Below are 22,629 nucleotides of genomic sequence, written 5' to 3'. Positions count from 1 at the left end.
TCAAAGTTTTAAAGACACTCATGAGAATACAGACTGAAATAAAGTCAACCACCAGGAGCATGAACAAGAAAAGGAAATGTAATGCTATAAACCTTAGTCAGTAAAATAATGCTGCTATTTTCAAATATCCATTACTGTAAAAAATGTCCATGGTTATTTTTTCTCCAGGTGCACAGTTTTATGTTTTTAAACACTTTTAGTATGGTATTTTATGGTTTATATTTTAACTCTTCCCTATTATGTTATTCTTATACATTTTTCTAAGGTCCATATTTTGTGAGAGATTTTCTATTCTATTCCATAATAGGGGTAGAAAGATATTAATATAATTATAAATAAATCTAAACGTATGTATAAAAAATATAGCTGCAAAGTATATTATGTTCAACAAAAAAAAATACTTAGTTAAGCAAAATATGCAAAAGAGCAATAAAAAAATAAAAATCACATCAGATAATAGTCCCCACACAGCAGCTATATTAGAATCTGTCCTTAAATTAAAGCCAAACCAATTTGCATAGCATCAGATAAAAAGCTGTAGTTAAATCAAACATCAAAGTCCACATATTTGACTAGGTAACCATTTAAAACAACTATTTTCATTAATTTCAGACGGAACTATTCACATAATTGGATTATATTAAACTTAACTTCCAATATTCACCACAGTTCGCCGCCAAGTACCATTTCCTCTGAGCACTGAGCAGCCGGCTAGCTTGGACTCGCAATGAATTCTGGGATATCCAAGGAGAGCTAGGATACATCGGACCCGTCCTTCAAATTGGGAAAAAAGTAGGTGACATTTGTAGGCTGTATAATGAGGTGTCTTGGAATCCCTACACACCTCATCGGTGATCTTTAGCTACCTCTATGGTAGTGATTCCCAATCCGGGGGTACTTGTACCACTAGTGGTCCGCGAGTGCATTGCAAGGGGTACATAAATATATTTTATTTCTTATTTCTATCTGAAAAACTCACACAAAGAGAAAAAACAATTAGGAGAAATTTATTGATAAAATTACCTTGTCTTTGGTGCTCAGACCTCGGCAGGAAACATAGCGCTTAATTTTGATAGATATGCATGAACAGGAGCAAAGAATAGGGCTGTTTACCCCCCCAGACATGAAACTGGTGGATAGATGAAGTAGATGAACTGATAGATGAAGTTGGTTAGTCTGTAGACTGCTGGTTAGTGAGATGGTATGCTGAGCTTTATGGGGAGATCCAGTGGATTGCGTGAGCTGATACTAGAGTTTCACCCAGGGACCTGGAAGATGGAAGTCAAGTTGGATAACACAGGTTGAGAGAACCTGTCCATGAACCTCCCAGTAAGAAGAAACCTCTGGCAGAACCAGGCTCAACATGGCGGTCTTCTGCCGGACTGGTTAAGATGAGACAGGGAACGCAGTAAGAGTCTGAGAGGAATGACAAAAAAATAAAAAAGCTTTTATGAACGCTTTTATGAACCAAATAGGAAGTTTTTTCTTATATGTTTGAGTTTAGCTACAGCTGTGAAAAGCATCTAAGCCAAGCAGAGGAACAGACTGGATGTAGAGAACAGCTGGGATCAGCTGTTTTTCACATTGATCTATCAGAGATCATCAAAGCAAGCTCAGGGTTCCTTAATGAAAACAAAGTAAGTCAGTCTATCATTTTTTGTTCTTTACTTTGTACCCAATTTATTAAGTTTAAATGTGACCATAAGAGAGTTACTCAGAGTAGCTCTAGTTTTATGAATACAAGTTCATAATATGATTTTATTTTTCATTTATTTCAATTCCTTGCTAGCTTTCAGGCAACATATTAATATTTTCATTATTTGAGCATAAAATGCCTAAGAATAAATGCTAAAATTAAGAGATTACTTAGGGTAGGTGTTCGCAGAGCGGGTTAGAGCTTGTGCAAGTACCCGGTTGATCCTTCTACTCTGGGTTCCTGAGCAAAACTCCTAATCCCACCATGCTCCTCGGGCGGGCACAACAGAATGGCAGCCCATTGCTCACCAAGGGGATGGGTCAAATGCAGAGAGTGAATTTCTACATTGTGGGACAATAAAGGGATTTACACAAGTAAAATAGTTTTTATTTTATAAGCATTTATTGTACGTTCCACTTTTGGAGAATCATCAATAATTTTCACTGAAAGGGGTACTAATGGTAAGATCAAATTCACAAAGTCAATAAAGGTTGGGAAACACTGCTCTATAGTTATGATGGTATAGGCTTAGACTGCTGGAGGACCCAGGCCCCCCTTTTCATGATTTTTCCTCATTCTATCTCTATTCTCCCATTCTGTAGTTTGATCAGCCAATATCCAAGTCTCCCTCAAGTTCTGTTTGGTCAATTTGTAAATTTGTAAATTATACTACCAGAGTTGAAGATTGTTAATTTGACCTCTCTTTTTTTCCCCAGTTTATCATTTTTATTTTATTTTTTTAAATCCTGTTTTGTAAAAACATAAAAAAACAAAATTATTCACTAAATTCTTTTTGTTATTCTCTGACCAATTTGTACAATCCCTGACAGAACTCTTGGCACTCCAGAAAATGCTAATGTGATTTTGTTTAAGTCTATTTATAAAATAATCGATTTGAGAATATGCTAATGTGATAAAATTAATATATTTTAATCATTTTTTTAGACAGCTTTAAGAGGATTGTCAATACATTTTGAGGACAAAAAATTGTAATACTGTCTTGGTAAAAAGAAAAATCTAGTTCATAATGGCTTTATATTCAAACAGTGGTTGTAAGAATGTGTTTTACACTTTAAGAATGTATAAGTTTTAGTTTAACAGTTAATGGGGATTTTTTTTATGCAGAAACAACATTTGACTCCAGATAGCACTTTCATTGTTGACAATAAAATAGAAACATCATTTTTGCTGATCAGTTTCTTTATTAGAAGCAAGAAAGTGTTTTTATACACTTTTAAACATCTTACACCCTAAAGCTGTTATTTCAGTGATCTCGTATTAATGTAATCTTAATGATTAGTTTTTATGTCTTTGTCATCTTAACTTTAATTTATGATGAGAAAAATACAATTGAGTAACACTTAACAGAATACTGTATACAGAAGTCTCCAATGTCATAGATATATTTTAATCAAAAAAACAACAAAATAATAAGGTTTGATATTGTTTAGACATCTTATAATACATTTATACAAAATAATCAATTCATATATTTCTCTTGAGGATTTGCATGAACAGTGTCATAATCTAATTTGTCATTAAAATCATTCCTTTATTACTATTTTAAATACTTATATTGCTGAATGAAGATGATAATTAGAGTCTGCATTTGCATAAAGTGCATTGAAAAAAAACTTTAAATCCTACATCACATCCTATTGTATAGACATAACCCTCATGTTAATAAGTAAGTGTACAAGATGTTCTTCATGGATCGGATCCAGGGTTTCACATTCAGAGAAATAAATAAAATTGCAGTAACCTCCTAACAAAACAGCATAGATAATCAGTGAATGTGCTTTTACAAATATTTAAGTTCTTGACTGGATGCTTAAATTTAGAGATGCTTAAATAAACTCAGAAACAATTTTTGGACAACTATTTCTCTTTTAAAAACACCCTTTCATGAGATCCTTTTTAGTTTTCAATTAGGATAACTTTTTGGGGGAAGATTATCCACCACTAGTCAATAGAGAGATTAGTGCTGGCTGGACAACACCCATGACAGCAGGACCATGCAGAGAGCCGTGATGAGACTGATCTTCTGGCTTACTCCACTTGACACTTATTGGAATGAGAGAGGAAAAGCGGGGCATTAGCAAACCTTTCTATGGGAAAATTTCTTAACAATATATATTTGATCATTTCTATTCAAAGAAGTAATGTTTTAAATCTAAACATTTTTATCTTACCTTCTCCATCCACTAAAATGTTAGAGGTATCAATGGTGAAGGCAGAGATATTTGAAGCTGCATTGATCAAAACATTTGCAATTTGGGAGCCATTAGGAGCAGATGCAGATGCAAATGCAAGATCCATGTTGTTGATGATTGACCCATTGCTATAGAAAAAATAATATAGGATGTAAGAATGTCTGACCAAAGTCAGTCTTTAAATTACAATTATTATTAATTATTACCTGAATGAAATCACTGTTAAACTGCGGAATGAGGAAAACGATTGTTGGTAGAAGGGTTCAAGCTGAAGAAAAACAAAGAAAACATAAGTCAACTTTTAATCATCATATGTTAAAGCACTATAAGTCAGAACATTGTGGCAGTTATTGATATGATACAGATACAGAACCAGAAACCTAAGTGTTTAGGATCTCAATATTTATTTGTAAATTTATCCTGGAGAGACTTGGACAGAGAAAAGCTGCAATTAGAAAATATTCGATTTCTTTATACAGATAACACAATCATAGTCTTTAAAATATTTCTATCAAGGAAAACCAGGTGATTGCGAGGACTCATTGACTCTCTGCAATCCCTCGCACTGAGCATGCATGTAGCGATAGTTTTAACAGAATCAAACCTCCAGCAGAATCAGGCTTAGTTTGAGCTGCCATCAACCGAAGTCGACTTGGGTTCAAAGAGACAGAAGTGGATAATAGAATGAATGAAATGGCGCTCGGGCCCCGGCAGAACACTTCAGCATTTGCTTGGATGAGAAACCTAGAAAAGGATTACGGTTGTCTTCCCCCAGGAACCGGACACTGATGGTGGAATAAGCCAGAGGGTGAGTGGGGCTGAGAATAGTCTGAGAATGAGGGAGGTGATGGGGTGGAGGTGGGTGAAAGTTTGTTTGTGTGCGGGAGAGAGAAAATGGGCCAGAAGCTAAATGAAGGGGATCTTGAAAGATGATTGGCTTTGGAGAAGGTGTGGGCCCCGTTTTGATTGGTGGAGCTAAATAAGGGACATTGTAGGTGGTTCAGGTGAAGCTGATAAGAGTCTTCCAGATTGAACTTTCACTTAAGCTTCATTAATCAAAGTAGCAGAATGTCTTAAGAAATCAAACTTTTCCAAAATTATTCAGGGTTTTTTTGTACTTTAAGTCATCTTGGGCACGGCATTTTCACCTTCTCACTGGATATTTGCCATATTACTTCTTATTTTATCAAAGCCTCATACAAAACAACATAGAGGCTGTAAGTACCAATTCTAGAATGACTGACTAACCCTAGGCCACTAGGTGTCCAGAATAAATTGTCAGCCTATTTTAAAAGTTGCTTTCTCATTTATTATATAACTTAATTTTTTTCCTTAAAAAAATCAGTATTATTTTTTATGTGGGGAAAAGGTTATCTGCATTGCAAAACTGAATATTTACTGTACCTTGCCTGCAGAGATGGGAAGTAACGAAGTACAAATACTTCTTTACTGTACTCAAGTAGATTTTTCTGATATTTTTACTTTACTTTACTACTTATTTTTATGGCAACTTTTTACTTCTACTCCTTACATTTTTACACAAATATCTGTACTTTCTACTCCTTACATTTTTAAAAATTGGCTCGTTACTTTAGTTTTTAATCATTTCAATGGACTTACCATTATTATTTTTCATGTCATCAATACCAAATTCAATCTAATTGGATGGGAATCTACGTTGCATTTGACGCACCACTACAAGATGAATCAACATATTTGACGGTATTCATTCGCGGCAAATCATTGCAGCTTGGTGGCGGTGGCGTTAGCATAGTAGTATGGACGACGAGATGATTGAAAATGAACACAACGGAGATCTAGTCCTATCGGCAGACATCCATTTAAAATGTAGGCAACGGCATGAAAAAAGTGGTTTCTACTTTTACTTTTATACTTTAAGTAAATTTACAAGCCTGTACTTTGTTACTTTTACTTGAGTAAAGAAGTTTAATCAGTACTTCCACTTTTAGCAGAGTATTTTTTAACACAAGTATCTGTACTTTTACTCAAGTACGGAAAGTGAGTACTTTTGCCATCTCTGCTTGCCTGTGAAATCAATTGAGCATTTGGCTATAAAAAATTTTCAAAGAGGAGGACTTACAATTGACTTTAAAAGTGCAGCTCTATTTATAAATGCTGACGAGGATTGGTCCAACAAATCAGTTGTGAAGGTTTCCCCAGGTGACCTAAAAGTCAGCCTCCTATTTACTGTCTGCTCCACAGTTGTGGTTGTTGTTGTTGTGCTGATGGAAGTTGAATTGCTAGCAGCTGATGTTTCTGGGTTCTTTGTTGTTGTATTTCCTAATGTGCTGATTGTGGTAGATGTATTGCCAGCTGTTGTGGTTGTTATGTTTTCCGTGGAGTTCTGAGAAATTGTTGTATTTGGAGCTGGGGTTACTGTACTGTTGGCCGTAGTTGGGGCTACAGTTGTTACAGGTTGACCTGCAAAAAAAAGAAAAAAAAAAAATTTTTTTTAATTATAAAGCAATGCAAAAGCCAGCAATTCACAAAGAAACAATTCATTTATTTAAAGTAAATATCTTATTTAACCTTTGCATTTAATGCATAAACCAATCTTTTTTTTTTCTAATGCAGGTAAACAGCTTATTTTTATCACATTAAAAAGTAAACAAGTGTATGAGAGTATGAACCTCAAATCATTGTGCGTATTTTGGTCATTAGATTGCCTTTTTATTAACTTATACTGGAAAATAAATGTATTATTTAATTTACTGGGTTGAGATTGACAATCTTTTTTCATGGAAGAAATAAAAATCTAAATGTGATGAAGAAATTCCTAAAACAATAAATTAATCCAAGATCTTTAGACAGGATTGACTGGATGTTTTTTCTGACTTTTCATCTTCTGACTTGTCTTATACATATCAGTTTTATGTTTCCCTAATCAGCTGCCTTTGCTAACTCTGTATGTTTCCTTTAATTATGTTATTTCTTAATACAGAAATTTGAACAGAAAGCAAAAGCACATAGGATACAGTTTTAATACTATCAATCTCATGAATTTGATCCTTAAAGAGTATGATATTTGATCATGAATGACTAATCAAACACACATTAACATTATGTTCAAATTAATATTTTCTTTGCATTTAAATTATATGTACGATTTTATCCAATTTAAAGCTCATCCTGGGGGATTCCACACTGCTCCTAGAAAAAAAGGGGTATATATTTCCTCCAGGGTGGTCTCCATTATCAGGAGGTCTAGATATAGGGATCCTCATCCCTTTCTCCATCTCTTATGATTGCCAAAATAATATTGAGTTAAAATGTGGAACACACATAGACAGGTCTTTTGATAAATACTTTTCTTTCCTTTTGGTGTTAGGTTTACCCCTTTTCACTAAACTAAACGCTTGTCATGATCTGCTGTGGTAGCTCTAGGATGCCTGGAAGCCTGGATCGCATCTCATCTGTCTGTTCCTGCCTGCCCTGTATCCCTGGCCTGGATTGGCTTTCTGCAAATCCTCCGGAGCTGCAGCACCGGGGACACTCTGGGTGATGTGTGGCATGTCAGCAGTAAGCCCATCGACTAGATTGCACCCCCTTCATGGGTGATGGACTGAACTGTTAAACCAGGCAAGTGACTCACTGAGATCATGATCTTTCATCAGGTGATCCTGGTCCCTTACCTTTGTTTCTCCCACCAGTGTGTCTGTAATTAGGCTGAACCCCGCCTCCCCCCCACCCCACCCCCACCCCCCGCAGCATATCCCTCAGCTGCTGATCCTAGCAGCTCCACTTTACTTTCAGTTTGTTTTAATTTAAATAAACATTTTGCACTTTCCTATTGACTGTCTCACCTTGAGAACTGGGTCCATCTGTCCCGCTTTTGACAGCGCTACAGTTTTGATTGACTCTAAGTTAATGTTTCAGAGACATCTGGATTAATAAATAACATTGAAAAATATCCTGCCTTTTTTATTTTAACCGTAATTACATAGTTTGATTCAATAAAATGTATTTCCAATATGAATCTACATGGTTGAATTTTCTCTCTAAAGTACCTTGAGATGATGTGTTTTGAATTGGTGCTATATAAACTAAATTGAAGTAAATAACAACAAAAAAAAACTTAAAGAATTTTTATTTCAAAATCCACACCCAGTGGTGTAGTCTGATAAGTTTTAGCAAAACTAATTATTAGCAGTATCAAATTTCTGTTAGAATATTCTTTGTAAAGTATTTGGTGACTTAAAACAAAATATTACAAAGTAAACATAATCTGTTTCAGCCGCATCCCTACTTATTGGAAAACTATGTTTAGTGATATGCTGAATTGAAGATGATTATAAATGTCAAAATCCCAATGATGTATGATTTGCTGCGTTATTTAAAAAGGGATATTTTCTGCTTGACTGTTTCAGAGACTTATTACTTACGAATTGCTGTAATTGACTCTGGATCAAAGCTGATATTCAAGGACATGGTGAAGTTGGGGTTCTGTACACCCTCTACTAGTACTTGTTGAACATCCTCAGGCTTTGGAACTGCCTCAGCTGGTGTTGTTTTATTAAACTCTACCCCCATCTCTGCTTGAGTACCATTCATTCGAAACCTGACTTGGGCTGGTCTGAAAGCAAACAAGTCACAAACTATAAGTGCATATTGTGAAAACATTTTATTACTTGAAGGCTACTATATCTTTAAGATACTTAACTTCTAGTTAAACAAACAATCTTTTATTTGTATACATTATAAATTACTTAAAAAATTTAAATGAGAAATTACCATACCTAAATGCAATGACAAAACTTCGAATAAAGAGGATTCCATATCTTGCTCTGTAGATTATATTATACTAGAAAGAGAAAAAATATGGTAAAATGTGTGCCCAAATAATATTTGTGTGAAATGTTTTCAAATTAAAAGGCAAGATGTATTACTAACCACTGTCACGACTTTTACTTCCAGCGCCTTAAACTCTGGGCTGTCTTTCACTTCAAGTGCTGGAACAAATGGTTCAACCACCGTTGCTGCAACTACAAAAACTGGAGCAGGTGCTTCAGTTGTAGTTGTTGTAGTAGTCATAAGAGTAGTTGGAGTTGTCTGATCAGCTGTTGTAATTGGTGCTTTTGTTGTGCTTGGAGCAGCTGTTGTAGTAGTTGTAGTGGTTGGAGCAACTGTTGTTGTAGTTGTAGTGGTTGGAGTAGCTGTTGTTGTAGTTGTAGTGGTTGGAGTAGCTGTTGTAGTAGTTGTAGTGGTTGGAGCAACTGTTGTAGTAGTTGTAGTGGTTGGAGCAACTGTTGTAGTAGTTGTAGTGGTTGGAGCAACTGTTGTAGTAGTTGTAGTGGTTGGAGCAACTGTTGTAGTAGTTGTAGTGGTTGCAGTAGCTGTTGTAGTAGTTGTAGTGGTTGGAGCAACTGTTGTAGTAGTTGTAGTGGTTGCAGTAGCTGTTGTAGTAGTTGTAGTGGTTGTAGCAACTGTTGTAGTGGATGGAGCAACTGTAGTTGTGATAGGAGCAGCAGATGTAGTTCGTGGAGCTGGTATATATGTGATAATTTCTATTCATATAAGCGATATTTTAGATCTAAAACCATTTTATCTTACCTTCTCCGTCCACTAAAATGTTAGAGGTATCAATGGTGAAGGCAGAGATGTTTGAAGCTGCATTGACCAAAACATTTGCAATTTGGGAGCCATTAGGAGCAGATTTAGATGCAAATGTAAGATCCATGTTGTTGATGATTGACCCATTACTATAGAAAAAATAATATAGGATGTCAGAATGCAGCTGTAGTTGTTGTTGGAGCAGATGTAGTTGTGGTTGGAGCTGCTGTAGTTGTGGTTGGAGCTGTTGTAGTTGTGGTTGGAGCTGCAGTTGTAGTGGTTGGTGCTGCAGTTGTAGTAGTTGGAGCTGCAGTTGTAGTGGTTGGAACATCTGTTGTAGAGGTTGGACCATCTGTTGTAGTGGTTAGAGCAGCTGTTGTGGTGGTTGGAGCAGCTGTTGTGGTGGTTGGAACAGCTGTAGTTGTGGTTGGAGCAGATTTAGTTGTGGTTGGAATAGCTGTAATTGGAGTAGTTGTTGTTGGAGCAGATGTAGTTTTGGTAGGCGCAGATGTAGTAGTTGGAGCAACACTTGTAGTGGTTGGAGCAGCTGTAGTTGTGGTTAGAGTAGTTGTGGTTGGAGTAGTTGTTGGAGCAGATGTAGTAGTGGTTGGAGCAGATGTAGTAGTGGTTGGAGCAGATGTAGTTGTGGTTGGAGTAGTTGTAATTGGAGTAGTTGTTGTTGGAGCAGATGTAGTTGTGGTAGGTGCAGATGTAGTTGTTGGAGCAACACTTGTAGTGGTTGGAGCAGCTGTAGTTGTGGTTAGAGTAGTTGTGGTTGGAGTAGTTGTTGGAGCAGATGTAGTAGTGGTTGGAGCAGATGTAGTTGGAGCTGCTGTAGTTATGGTTGGAGTAGGTGTGGTTGGAGTAGTTGTTGTTGGGGCAGATGTAGTTGTGGTTGGAGCTGCTGTAGTTGTGGTTGGAGCTGCAGTTGTAGTGGTTGGAGCTACAGTTGTAGTGCTTGGACCATCTGTTGTAGTGGTTTGAGCAGCTGTTGTGGTGGTTAGAGCAGCTGTTGTAGTGATTGGAGCAGCTGTAGTGGTGGTTGGAGTAGATGTAGTTGTGGTTGGAGTAGTTGTTGTAGCAGATGTAGTCGTGGTAGGCGCAGATGTAGTTGTTGTTGGTGTTGTTGTAGTTGATGTTGGCCCATCTGTAGTAGTTGTCGGACCATCTGTTGTTGTGGTTGGAGCTGTTGTACCGGTGGTTGGAACAGCAGTTGTAGTGGTTGGAGCAGCTGTAGGTGTGGTTGGAGCTGCACTTGTAGTGGTTGGAGCAGCTGTAGTTGTTGTTGGAGCTGCAGTTGTAGTGGTTGGGATGGCTGTAGTTGTGAATGGGGCAGCTGTAGTTGTGGTTGGAGCAGCAGTAGTTGTGGTTGGAGTTGCAGTTGTAGTGGTTAGAGCAGTTGTGGTTGGAGCAGCTGTAGTTGTAGTTGGAGCTGCAGTTGTAGTGGTTGGAGCAGCTGTAGTTGTAGTAGGAGCAGCTGTAGTTGTGGTTGGATCAGCTGTAGTTGTGGTTGGAGTAGCAGTTGTAGTGGTTGGAGCAGCTGTAGGTGTGGTTGGAGCTGCACTTGTAGTGGTTGGAGCAGCTGTAGTTGTTGTTGGAGCTGCAGTTGTAGTGGTTGGAGCCGCAGTTATAGTGGTTGGAACAGCAGTTGTAGTGGTTGGAGTAGTTGTTGTTGGAGCAGATGTAGTTGTGGTAGGTGCAGATGTAGTTGTTGGAGCAACACTTGTAGTGGTTGGAGCAGCTGTAGTTGTGGTTGGATCAGCTGTAGTTGTGGTTGGAGTAGCAGTTGTAGTGGTTGGAGCCGCAGTTATAGTGGTTGGAACAGCAGTTGTAGTGGTTGGAGCAGCTGTAGTTGTGGTTGGAGCTGTGGTTGTAGTGGTTGGAACATCTGTTGTAGAGGTTGGACCATCTGTTGTAGTGGTTAGAGCAGCTGTTGTGGTGGTTGGAGCAGCTGTTGTGGTGGTTGGAACAGCTGTAGTTGTGGTTGGAGCAGATTTAGTTGTGGTTGGAATAGCTGTAATTGGAGTAGTTGTTGTTGGATCAGATGTAGTTTTGGTAGGCGCAGATGTAGTAGTTGGAGCAACACTTGTAGTGGTTGGAGCAGCTGTAGTTGTGGTTAGAGTAGTTGTGGTTGGAGTAGTTGTTGGAGCAGATGTAGTAGTGGTTGGAGCAGATGTAGTAGTGGTTGGAGCAGATGTAGTTGTGGTTGGAGTAGTTGTTGTTGGAGCAGATGTAGTTGTGGTAGGTGCAGATGTAGTTGTTGGAGCAACACTTGTAGTGGTTGGAGCAGCTGTAGTTGTGGTTAGAGTAGTTGTGGTTGGAGTAGTTGTTGGAGCAGATGTAGTAGTGGTTGGAGCAGATGTAGTTGGAGCTGCTGTAGTTATGGTTGGAGTAGGTGTGGTTGGAGTAGTTGTTGTTGGGGCAGATGTAGTTGTGGTTGGAGCTGCTGTAGTTGTGGTTGGAGCTGCAGTTGTAGTGGTTGGAGCTACAGTTGTAGTGCTTGGACCATCTGTTGTAGTGGTTTGAGCAGCTGTTGTGGTGGTTAGAGCAGCTGTTGTAGTGATTGGAGCAGCTGTAGTGGTGGTTGGAGTAGATGTAGTTGTGGTTGGAGTAGTTGTTGTAGCAGATGTAGTCGTGGTAGGCGCAGATGTAGTTGTTGTTGGTGTTGTTGTAGTTGTGGTTGGAGCTGCAATTGTAGTGGTTGTACCATCTGTTGTAGAGGTCGGACCATCTGTTGTAGTGGTTAGAGCAGCTGTTGTGGTGGTTGGAGCAGCTGTTGTGGTGGTTGGAATAGCTGTAGTTGTTGTTGGAGCAGATGTAGTCGAGGCAGGCGCAGATGTAGTTGTTGTTGGAGCAACACTTGTAGTGGTTGGCGCAGCTGTAGTTGTTGTTGGAGCAGATGTAGTTGTGGTTGGAGCTGCTGTAGTTGTGGTTGGAGCTGTTGTAGTTGTGGTTGGAGCTGCAGTTGTAGTGGTTGGAGCTGCAGTTGTAGTGGTTGGACCATCTGTTGTAGAGGTTGGACCATCTGTTTTAGTGGTTAGAGCAGCTGTTGTGGTGGTTGGAGCAGCTGTTGTGGTGGTTGGAAAAGCTGTAGTTGTGGTTGGAGCAGATGTAGTTGTGGTTGGAATAGCTGTAATTGGAGTAGTTGTTGTTGGAGCAGATGTAGTTGTGGTAGGCGCAGATGTAGTAGTTGGAGCAACACTTGTAGTGGTTGAAGCAGCTGTAGTTGTGGTTAGAGTAGTTGTGGTTGGAGTAGTTGTTGGAGCAGATGTAGTAGTGGTTGGAGCAGATGTAGTTGTGGTTGGAGCTGCTGTAGTTGTGGTTGGAGCTGCAGTTGTAGTGGTTGGAGCATCTGTTGTGGTGGATGGAGCATCGGTTGTTGTGGTGGGAGCAGCTGTAGTTGTGGTCGGAGCAGCTGTAGTTGTGGTTGAAGCAGCTGTATTTGTGGTTGGAGCAGATGTAGTTGTGGTTGGAGCAGCTGTTGTAGTGGTTGGACCATCTGTTGTGGTGGTTGGAGCAGTTGTACTGGTAGTTGGAGCAGCTGTTGTAGTGGTCGGAGCAGCTGTTGTTGTGGTTGGAGCAGCTGTAGTTGTGGTCGGAGCAGCAGATGTAGTTGTGGTCAGAGCAGCAGATGTAGTTGTGATTGGAGCAGATGTAGTTGTGGTAGGAGCAGATGTAGTTGTAGGAGCTGCTGTAGTTGTGGTTGGAGATGCTGTAGTTGTGGTTGGAGCAGCAGTTGTAGTGGTTGGAGATGCTGTAGTTGTGGTTGGAGCAGCAGTTGTAGTGGTTGGAGCAGCTGTAGTTGTGGTTGGAGCTGCTGTAGTTGGGGTTGGAGCAGGTGTAGTTGTAGTTGCAGCATCTGTTGTAGTTGTTGGAGCATCTGTTGTAGTGGTTTGAGCAGCTGTAGTTGTGGTCGGAGCAGCTGTAGTTGTGGTTGGAGCAGCTGTATTTGTGGTTGGAGCAGATGTAGTTGTGGTTGGAGCAGCTGTAGTTGTGGTTGGATCATCTGTTGTAGTGGTTGGAGCAGTTGTACTGGTAGTTGGAGCAGCTGTTGTAGTGGTCGGAGCAGCTGTTGTTGTGGTCGGAGCAGCTGTAGTTGTGGTCGGAACAGATGTAGTTGTGGTTGGAATAGCTGTAATTGGAGTAGTTGTTGTTGGACCAGATGTAGTTGTGGTAGGCGCAGATGTAGTAGTTGGAGCAACACTTGTAGTGGTTGAAGCAGCTGTAGTTGTGGTTAGAGTAGTTGTGGTTGGAGTAGTTGTTGGAGCAGATGTAGTAGTGGTTGGAGCAGATGTAGTTGTGGTTGGAGCAGATGTAGTTGTGGTTGGAGCTGCAGTTGTAGTGGTTGGAGCATCTGTTGTGGTGGATGGAGCATCTGTTGTGGTGGTGGGAGCAGCTGTAGTTGTGGTTGGAGCAGCAGTTGTCGTTGTTGGAGCAGCTGTAGTTGTGGTTGGAGCAGCAGTTGTAGTGGTTGGAGCATCTGTTGTGGTGGTTGGAGCATCTGTTGTGGTGGTGGTCGGAGCAGCAGATGTAGTTGTGGTCAGAGCAGCAGATGTAGTTGTGATTGGAGCAGATGTAGTTGTGGTAGGAGCAGATGTAGTTGTAGGAGCTGCTGTAGTTGTGGTTGGAGATGCTGTAGTTGTGGTTGGAGCAGCAGTTGTAGTGGTTGGAGATGCTGTAGTTGGAGCAGCAGTTGTAGTGGTTGGAGCAGCTGTAGTTGTGGTTGGAGCTGCTGTAGTTGGGGTTGGAGCAGGTGTAGTTGTAGTTGCAGCATCTGTTGTAGTTGTTGGAGCATCTGTTGTAGTGGTTTGAGCAGCTGTAGTTGTGGTCGGAGCAGCTGTAGTTGTGGTTGGAGCAGCTGTATTTGTGGTTGGAGCAGATGTAGTTGTGGTTGGAGCAGCTGTAGTTGTGGTTGGATCATCTGTTGTAGTGGTTGGAGCAGTTGTACTGGTAGTTGGAGCAGCTGTTGTAGTGGTCGGAGCAGCTGTTGTTGTGGTCGGAGCAGCTGTAGTTGTGGTCGGAACAGATGTAGTTGTGGTTGGAATAGCTGTAATTGGAGTAGTTGTTGTTGGACCAGATGTAGTTGTGGTAGGCGCAGATGTAGTAGTTGGAGCAACACTTGTAGTGGTTGAAGCAGCTGTAGTTGTGGTTAGAGTAGTTGTGGTTGGAGTAGTTGTTGGAGCAGATGTAGTAGTGGTTGGAGCAGATGTAGTTGTGGTTGGAGCAGATGTAGTTGTGGTTGGAGCTGCAGTTGTAGTGGTTGGAGCATCTGTTGTGGTGGATGGAGCATCTGTTGTGGTGGTGGGAGCAGCTGTAGTTGTGGTTGGAGCAGCAGTTGTAGTGGTTGGAGCAGCTGTAGTTGTGGTTGGAGCAGCAGTTGTAGTGGTTGGAGCATCTGTTGTGGTGGTTGGAGCATCTGTTGTGGTGGTGGTTGGAGCAGCTGTAGTTGTGGTTGGGGCTGCTGTAGTTGGGGTTTGAGCAGCTGTAGTTGTTGTGGTTGGAGCAGCAGTAGTTGTGGTTGGAGCAGGTGTAGTTGTAGTTGCAGCATCTGTTGTAGTTGTTGGAGCATCTGTTGTAGTGGTTTGAGCAGCTGTAGTTGTGGTCGGAGCAGCTGTAGTTGTGGTTGGAGCAGCTGTAGTTGTGGTTGGAGCTGCTGTAGTTGGGGTTTGAGCAGCTGTAGTTGTGGTTGAGTCATCTGTTGTGGTGGTTGGAGCAGTTGTAGTGGTAGTTGGAGCAGCTGTTGTAGTGGTCGGAGCAGCTGTTGTTGTGGTCGGAGCAGCTGTAGTTGGGGTTGAAGCAGATGTAGTTGTGGTTTGAGCAGCTGTTGTAGTGGTTGGACCATCTGTTGTAGCGGTTGGAGCAGTTGTACTGGTAGTCGGAGCAGCTGTTGTTGTGGTTGGAGCAGCTGTAGTTGTGGTCGGAGCAGCAGATGTAGTTGTGGTCAGAGCAGCAGATGTAGTTGTGATTGGAGCAGATGTAGTTGTGGTAGGAGCAGATGTAGTTGTGGTAGGAGCTGCTGTAGTTGTGGTTAGAGATGCTGTAGTTGTGGTTGGAGCAGCAGTTGTAGTGGTTGGAGCAGCTGTAGTTGTGGTTGGAGCAGCAGTTGTAGTGGTTTGAGCATCTGTTGTGGTGGTTGGAGCATCTGTTGTGGTGGTGGTTGGAGCAGCTGTAGTTGTGGTTGGAGCTGCTGTAGTTGGGGTTTGAGCAGCTGTAGTTGTGGTTGGAGCAGCAGTAGTTGTGGTTGGAGCAGCTGTAGTTGTGGTCGGAGCAGCTGTTGTAGTGGTCGGAGCAGCTGTTGTTGTGGTCGGAGCAGCTGTAGTTGTGGTTGAAGCAGATGTAGTTGTGGTTTGAGCAGCTGTTGTAGTGGTTGGACCATCTGTTGTAGCGGTTGGAGCAGTTGTTGTAGTGCTCGGAGCAGCTTTTGTTGTGGTTGGAGCAGCTGTAGTTGTGGTCGGAGCAGCAGATGTAGTTGTGGTCAGAGCAGCAGATGTAGTTGTGATTGGAGCAGATGTAGTTGTGGTAGGAGCAGATGTAGTTGTGGTAGGAGCTGCTGTAGTTGTGGTTAGAGATGCTGTAGTTGTGGTTGGAGCAGCAGTTGTAGTGGTTGGAGCTGCTGTAGTTGTGGTCGGAGCAGCTGTTGTAGTGGTCGGAGCAGCTGTTGTTGTGGTCGGAGCAGCTGTAGTTGTGGTTGAAGCAGATGTAGTTGTGGTTTGAGCAGCTGTTGTAGTGGTTGGACCATCTGTTGTAGCGGTTGGAGCAGTTGTACTGGTAGTCGGAGCAGCTGTTGTTGTGGTTGGAGCAGCTGTAGTTGTGGTCGGAGCAGCAGATGTAGTTGTGGTCAGAGCAGCAGATGTAGTTGTGATTGGAGCAGATGTAGTTGTGGTAGGAGCAGATGTAGTTGTGGTAGGAGCTGCTGTAGTTGTGGTTAGAGATGCTGTAGTTGTGGTTGGAGCAGCAGTTGTAGTGGTTGGAGCAGCTGTAGTTGTGGTTGGAGCAGCAGTTGTAGTGGTTTGAGCATCTGTTGTGGTGGTTGGAGCATCTATTGTGGTGGTGGTTGGAGCAGCTGTAGTTGTGGTTGGAGCTGCTGTAGTTGGGGTTTGAGCAGCTGTAGTTGTGGTTGGAGCAGCAGTAGTTGTGGTTGGAGCAGCTGTAGTTGTGGTCGGAGCAGCTGTTGTAGTGGTCGGAGCAGCTGTTGTTGTGGTCGGAGCAGCTGTAGTTGTGGTTGAAGCAGATGTAGTTGTGGTTTGAGCAGCTGTTGTAGTGGTTGGACCATCTGTTGTAGCGGTTGGAGCAGTTGTTGTAGTGCTCGGAGCAGCTGTTGTTGTGGTTGGAGCAGCTATAGTTGTGGTCGGAGCAGCAGATGTAGTTGTGGTCAGAGCAGCAGATGTAGTTGTGATTGGAGCAGATGTAGTTGTGGTAGGAGCAGATGTAGTTGTGGTAGGAGCTGCTGTAGTTGTGGTTAGAGATGCTTTAGTTGTGGTTGGAGCAGCAGTTGTAGTGGTTGGAGCTGCTGTAGTTGTGGTCGGAGCAGCTGTTGTAGTGGTCGGAGCAGCTGTTGTTGCGGTCGGAGCAGCTGTAGTTGTGGTTGAAGCAGATGTAGTTGTGGTTTGAGCAGCTGTTGTAGTGGTTGGACCATCTGTTGTAGCGGTTGGAGCAGTTGTTGTAGTGCTCGGAGCAGCTGTTGTTGTGGTTGGAGCAGCTGTAGTTGTGGTCGGAGCAGCAGATGTAGTTGTGGTCAGAGCAGCAGATGTAGTTGTGATTGGAGCAGATGTAGTTGTGGTAGGAGCAGATTTAGTTGTGGTAGGAGCTGCTGTAGTTGTGGTTAGAGATGCTGTAGTTGTGGTTGGAGCAGCAGTTGTAGTGGTTGGAGCAGCTGTAGTTGTGGTTGGAGCAGCAGTTGTAGTGGTTGGAGCATCTATTGTGGTGGTTGGAGCATCTGTTGTGGTGGTGGTTGGAGCAGCTGTAGTTGTGGTTGGAGCTGCTGTAGTTGGGGTTTGAGCAGCTGTAGTTGTTGTGGTTGGAGCAGCAGTAGTTGTGGTTGGAGCAGGTGTAGTTGTAGTTGCAGCATCTGTTGTAGTTGTTGGAGCATCTGTTGTAGTGGTTTGAGCAGCTGTAGTTGTGGTCGGAGCAGCTGTAGTTGTGGTTGGAGCAGCTGTAGTTGTGGTTGGAGCAGCAGATGTAGTTGTGGTCAGAGCAGCAGATGTAGTTGTGATTGGAGCAGATGTAGTTGTGGTAGGAGCAGATTTAGTTGTGGTAGGAGCTGCTGTAGTTGTGGTTAGAGATGCTGTAGTTGTGGTTGGAGCAGCAGTTGTAGTGGTTGGAGCAGCTGTAGTTGTGGTTGGAGCAGCAGTTGTAGTGGTTGGAGCATCTATTGTGGTGGTTGGAGCATCTGTTGTGGTGGTGGTTGGAGCAGCTGTAGTTGTGGTTGGAGCTGCTGTAGTTGGGGTTTGAGCAGCTGTAGTTGTTGTGGTTGGAGCAGCAGTAGTTGTGGTTGGAGCAGGTGTAGTTGTAGTTGCAGCATCTGTTGTAGTTGTTGGAGCATCTGTTGTAGTGGTTTGAGCAGCTGTAGTTGTGGTCGGAGCAGCTGTAGTTGTGGTTGGAGCAGCTGTAGTTGTGGTTGGAGCTGCTGTAGTTGGGGTTTGAGCAGCTGTAGTTGTTGTGGTTGGAGCAGCAGTAGTTGTGGTTGGAGCAGGTGTAGTTGTAGTTGCAGCATCTGTTGTAGTTGTTGGAGCATCTGTTGTAGTGGTTTGAGCAGCTGTAGTTGTGGTCGGAGCAGCTGTAGTTGTGGTTGGAGCAGCTGTATTTGTGGTTGGAGCAGATGTAGTTGTGGTTGGATCATCTGTTGTAGTGGTTGGAGCAGTTGTACTGGTAGTTGGAGCAGCTGTTGTAGTGGTCGAAGCAGCTGTTGTTGTGGTCGGAGCAGCTGTGGTTGTGGTCAGAACAGATGTAGTTGTGGTGAGAGCAGCAGATGTAGTTGTGGTTGGAGCTGCTGTAGTTGTGGTTAGAGCAGATGTAGTTATGGTAGGAGCAGATATAGTTGTTGTTGGAGCAGGTGTTGTAGTGGTTGGAGAAGCTGTTGTAGTGGTTGGAGGCATTGTGGATGTTTCTAATATGTCTTTAACACATATGAATAAGTTTAGATCATAGCAGTAAAGGGCTCAAATGTTATCAGTGACAAAATTTCTAAGTGTTACCTGTTAGCAGTAGTAGCAGTAGAAATATCTTTTCAATCCCCATGCTTTTTTATCCTTTTTCTGCAATATAAACAAAAAATGTCTCATTGAAATTTCAATGACATGTAGCTATAACATTATATTCAAACTGAAAGTTTCTTTTCCCTTTTAGACTCCCATAAAGATATTTTAATTCAATGTGGAAAATAATGTTTAGAGTTATTTTCATTGTATTATCAGACAAAAACCGAAGCACAAAGTGTAAAGTTGTTGATTGTGATATAATAAAGAAACATCCCCACGCTCCAGTTATTTTTCTTTGTTAGTTTCACTTTAGATAGGATTAAGGATTGTGGGAAGACAACTATCATAACTGGTTTTGCATGAAATTATCTTAAAAAAGTACTTGTGAAACTTTTAATCAATCAAAAGCATATTGTCTGGAAGTCATGTTGAACCAGAAGGGTTTGATCAATATCTCATTGCAGTGGTATGTTCTCCAGCTGTCTCCAATTTCATTTTAAACAAGTTTCTCTTCTTTATTGTCTCTTCCTTTAGTTTTCCTTACAGCTATGGGGTTGCATTATTTTGGGATGCAAATATATACATGTCCTCAATAACGTTGAATTGAAATGTACAGGTAAAGTGCTTCTCATTATGTGGGAAAATTAAGTGACATGAAAGGGAGAAACCTGTCTTCCATCAATTACTTTGTCTGAAGATCAGAATATAAATGTGAAAGGAAAATGTTCATTGAGTTTCTTTTTTTCTCCATGTTCTAGAAAATCCTGCATTTTAACAAATCAAATCGGATTGAACAGGATATATTTGTCTTACATGGACACTTAATTTAATATAATTTCAGCATTTTTTGCTATGTGACACTATTTTGATTGAAATTGAGAGAGACAAAAAGTTATTTATTCTAGAATTAATTTGAGTGCAATGACTAGGCAAGACCAGTTTTGTTGTACTTTGTATCACCTGTAAAAAAAACAAAACAAACAAAAAAAACAATCCAAAGTGCTCTATATAAGCAGAGTATTACAAAAAAAAAGAAAACAGATAAAAACACGTTACTGAAACAGCAGGCGGGTTAAAAAAAAAGTTGGACTGTTTTTGTTAACAGCTTCATTTGAAAATTCAAAGGCAAATCTAAATAAATTGGATTTTATTTTGATGTAAAGCAACATAGAGTTTCTGTACTTTCTCTTTTGGGAGTTTATTTCAGAGAAGTGAAGCATAAGAACTAAAAGTTGCTGTCTGTGTTTGGTTCTATGGTATGCAGAGTATAATTGAGCCTGAATACTTGAGTGGTCTGATACCCTGTCTGTAATTTTTTTTTTTTTTTTTTGCACAGCCACCAAGTAAAAGACTAACAGAAGTATTTTGAACTCCATTATTTGATATGCAGGTAACTTCTGTTGTGTATTGTCAGGGATCATGTACCTACTAAATGGGAGGGGATGTGTGTATGCAATCTGTATTATAATGACAGCTATGTTTAAGAAGCTGGTGTCCTATTTAGTTTGGGCTTTATGCTAATTGTTTTTTTGCACAGTTGTCTCAGGTTAAAAGGTTAAGATTTTAATATCAATTTGTGGTGTTTGTCTGCGGAATGTAAGTTCTCTATCAGAAATAGTGCTTTTTCTTTTCCCACCATTCAAAAACCTGAAGTGCAATTTATTTGGTTAATCTTAACCAAGCTTAGTTGCAAGTGATAAATTTTTTTAACACTCTCTAGCACCCTCCAACTTTTAAAATTGGGTTTAATTTTGAGCACATACTCAAGAGTAATTAAACTTTTTCCTTATTTTTTTTGTCTTATCAGTCTAAATAAAAATGTAGCTGGATAAATAAATGTTAATACAATAAGCATCTTTAGAGTTTGATACCACAGAAAAAGTTTACACTTAAGGTTGAAAATAGATGTTTAAAAAAGCTAAATGACAAAAATGATGTGGAAAATATAAAAAAATATTTCACCATGCACAAACAGAGACAACAGGCAATGATACATAAGAATTAAGCAATCAAAGTATCATCACTTTCATGTTGACAGCTGTCCACTTACCCAAAGCAGTACTTAAGTTCATGTGTTTCTTCAAAACTGTCCTGCACCTCCTTTTACTCATGAGATACCACACTGCTGTTTGTCATTTTATATTGCCTGCATGTTAAGAGCATGACGCTGAATTTTTTTTTACCACCTGGTGGTAGAGTTTGTGGCATGACAAATCCAGACAAACTACAAACCCTGACAAATGAAAAAAATCTCTTTGAGCAGTCACAATTTTACAGTGGAATGTAATGTTTCTTCATTCCAATGAAGTGACAAGACCACATGCTATCTTATCTCTTATCTGTATTTTTGTAGTTTAGAATTCAAGTATTTACTGCTGAAATGGTGATTAAATGGTAAAGTGCCCATGCTAAAGTTACTTAATTCTACGTCAACTTTGTGGTCCACAAAGTTCTGTAGATGCTGCAGTTTTGTTGGTTTCAGTTATGTATCTAAAGAAACATATTTGCAAAATACAAAAGACTGACTGCTGAATTATTTTTGTTTAGTTTTGTTTTTTGTTTTTGCAACAGACCTGACAAGCTTTTAAACCAGTAGTTCAAGCACATGGGGTAGGGTTTACTGTAACTTTATATCCTGCAGGAGATTTTGTTTCTCTTGAAACTGTTTTTTTTGGCAAACAAATGCAAAAGGCAGGGCTGCAAAGCCCCATCTTACTATTCTTAACCCCCAAAAAACAAAGAAACAATAAAAACACACACACACACACACACACACACACACACACACACACACACTTGGGGCAGTTTTTATAATAAGCTGACCTATTTAATTATCTCACCATGCTTCTCACTGAGTGTGGTGGCAAGATGAACTGGGGTCATCATCTATTATTGGTTGTTCTGTTCTTAGTTATTTTGAGTTTTTGAATCATTCCTAAGGCTGTAGATGTGGGCAAAACCCTCACTTTAGCTACTGTAATGCTATAAGCCATGATATTAATTGGCGACATAGAAGATCCATGTCCAGGCTGGTTAACTTCAAGCATTAGTGGAAAAACATGCATTTTTGCTTCACTGTACTCTCCTCTCCAAACTACTGCGTGTCCCCCTCTCACAAAATCTCTAAGTCACTCTAAGAAGGACATGCGTTCCCTCCCATGACTGTGCTCGGGTACAAAGGCATCTCTTCACAGAGCATATGGCTGAGGGGGCCCAAAACATATGTTCTACTGTATATTTCAAAAATTATAATAAAATCCAGTTGTAAAATAAATTATATTTGTGTTCTCACAGATTTCTCAGGAGTAAAAGGCAAAACTACTTACTGCTTAACCAACCAACCCAAAGAAATTGCAACAAATGAGGTCTGGTCCTCAGGTTCATCTTTGGCAGATCAGGTCCCAATTTATCAGCAGGAGTTTGCTTGTTCCGGGGCTTTAGTGCCACATGAAAGGAACTTGACATAGTGACAATGATTAAAACAAATGAATAAGAAAATGTATAAATAAGCAGCATTGTGGAAAACTGTCCATGGGGGAAGAATGCAGCACCTCTTAAAATAAGTCACCTATCTGCTTTCAAGTATTACTTAGTTAATTCTCCTTCAGGTCAGAGGGGAATCACATAATTGATGATGCCAGCTGGCCAGGTACTGCTCTGCCAATTTTTTTTTAAAGAAATTAAAACAGCAGGTGCCCCTGTTCTGGCAGAAGACGTAAAAGAAGTGTTGCAAGTGTTCCCCCACTGTATGTTTTATACCAGGGCTGCTGCTGTCATTTTAGCTATCAACCTCCGGCTCATATTCTGGAGGCTGGTAGGCTGGAGGTCTGATCTTGATGATACTGACCTTTATGATGTGGTACTTCCATATTCCTCAGCATCATTTCCTGAACTTAGCTGGCTGATGGTTCAACCACACAAACCAGTTCCAGACTAGATGTGCCTGAATAAT

General features: G+C 40.8%; 2 protein-coding genes across 2 annotated transcripts; both read right to left on the bottom strand.

Annotated features, from left to right (window-relative positions):
* Nucleotides 1–2,878: 2,878 nt before the first annotated feature.
* Nucleotides 2,879–15,028, bottom strand: LOC119778236 (mucin-2-like). Its single transcript, XM_038277387.1, has 16 exons — nt 15,024–15,028; nt 13,062–14,853; nt 12,977–13,005; nt 12,683–12,874; nt 12,341–12,484; nt 11,567–12,232; nt 11,045–11,221; nt 10,010–10,936; nt 9,481–9,629; nt 8,821–9,374; nt 8,667–8,731; nt 8,313–8,503; nt 6,011–6,351; nt 4,116–4,177; nt 3,889–4,037; nt 2,879–3,760 (listed from the first exon to the last, which is right to left on the bottom strand). Exons 1-16 carry the CDS (start codon nt 15,026–15,028, stop codon nt 3,675–3,677), a joined length of 5,529 nt encoding a protein of 1,842 aa, XP_038133315.1. The 3' UTR covers nt 2,879–3,674.
* A 143-nt stretch (nt 15,029–15,171) lies between these two features.
* LOC119778235 (mucin-5AC-like) lies at nt 15,172–18,575 on the bottom strand. The gene is made up of 6 exons (XM_038277386.1): nt 17,136–18,575; nt 17,043–17,053; nt 16,751–16,927; nt 15,748–16,585; nt 15,600–15,688; nt 15,172–15,517 (listed from the first exon to the last, which is right to left on the bottom strand). The coding sequence occupies exons 1-6, from the start codon at nt 18,573–18,575 to the stop codon at nt 15,172–15,174; spliced, it is 2,901 nt and encodes a 966-aa protein (XP_038133314.1).
* Nucleotides 18,576–22,629: the final 4,054 nt, after the last annotated feature.

The sequence above is a fragment of the Cyprinodon tularosa genome, unplaced genomic scaffold, assembly GCF_016077235.1.
Source record: "Cyprinodon tularosa strain WSP-4 unplaced genomic scaffold, ASM1607723v1 ctg1305, whole genome shotgun sequence".
In the NCBI taxonomy this organism is placed as follows: domain Eukaryota; kingdom Metazoa; phylum Chordata; class Actinopteri; order Cyprinodontiformes; family Cyprinodontidae; genus Cyprinodon; species Cyprinodon tularosa.
This window is presented reverse-complemented; position numbering and strand designations above follow the sequence as displayed.

Bases quoted from the DNA above. Each gene is read 5' to 3' on its own strand.
- LOC119778236 (XM_038277387.1), bottom strand. The intron at 13,006-13,061 runs GCTCCAACCACA...TCCAACTACCAG, and splicing joins CTCCGACCACAACTACAGCT to TACAACTGCTCCAACCACCA. The intron at 6,352-8,312 runs GTAAGTAATAAG...TTTTTTTTGCAG, and splicing joins AGAGTCAATTACAGCAATTC to GTCAACCTGTAACAACTGTA.
- LOC119778235 (XM_038277386.1), bottom strand. From the start codon at position 18,575: ATGCCTCCAACCACTACAACAGCTTCTCCAACCACTACAACACCTGCT. The intron at 16,586-16,750 runs GTCCAACCACTA...CCACAACTACAG, and splicing joins TCCAACCGCTACAACAGATG to CTGCTCAAACCCCAACTACA. The intron at 15,518-15,599 runs GCTCAAACCACT...CCACAACTACAG, and splicing joins CTCCAACCACCACAACAGAT to CATCTCTAACCACAACTACA.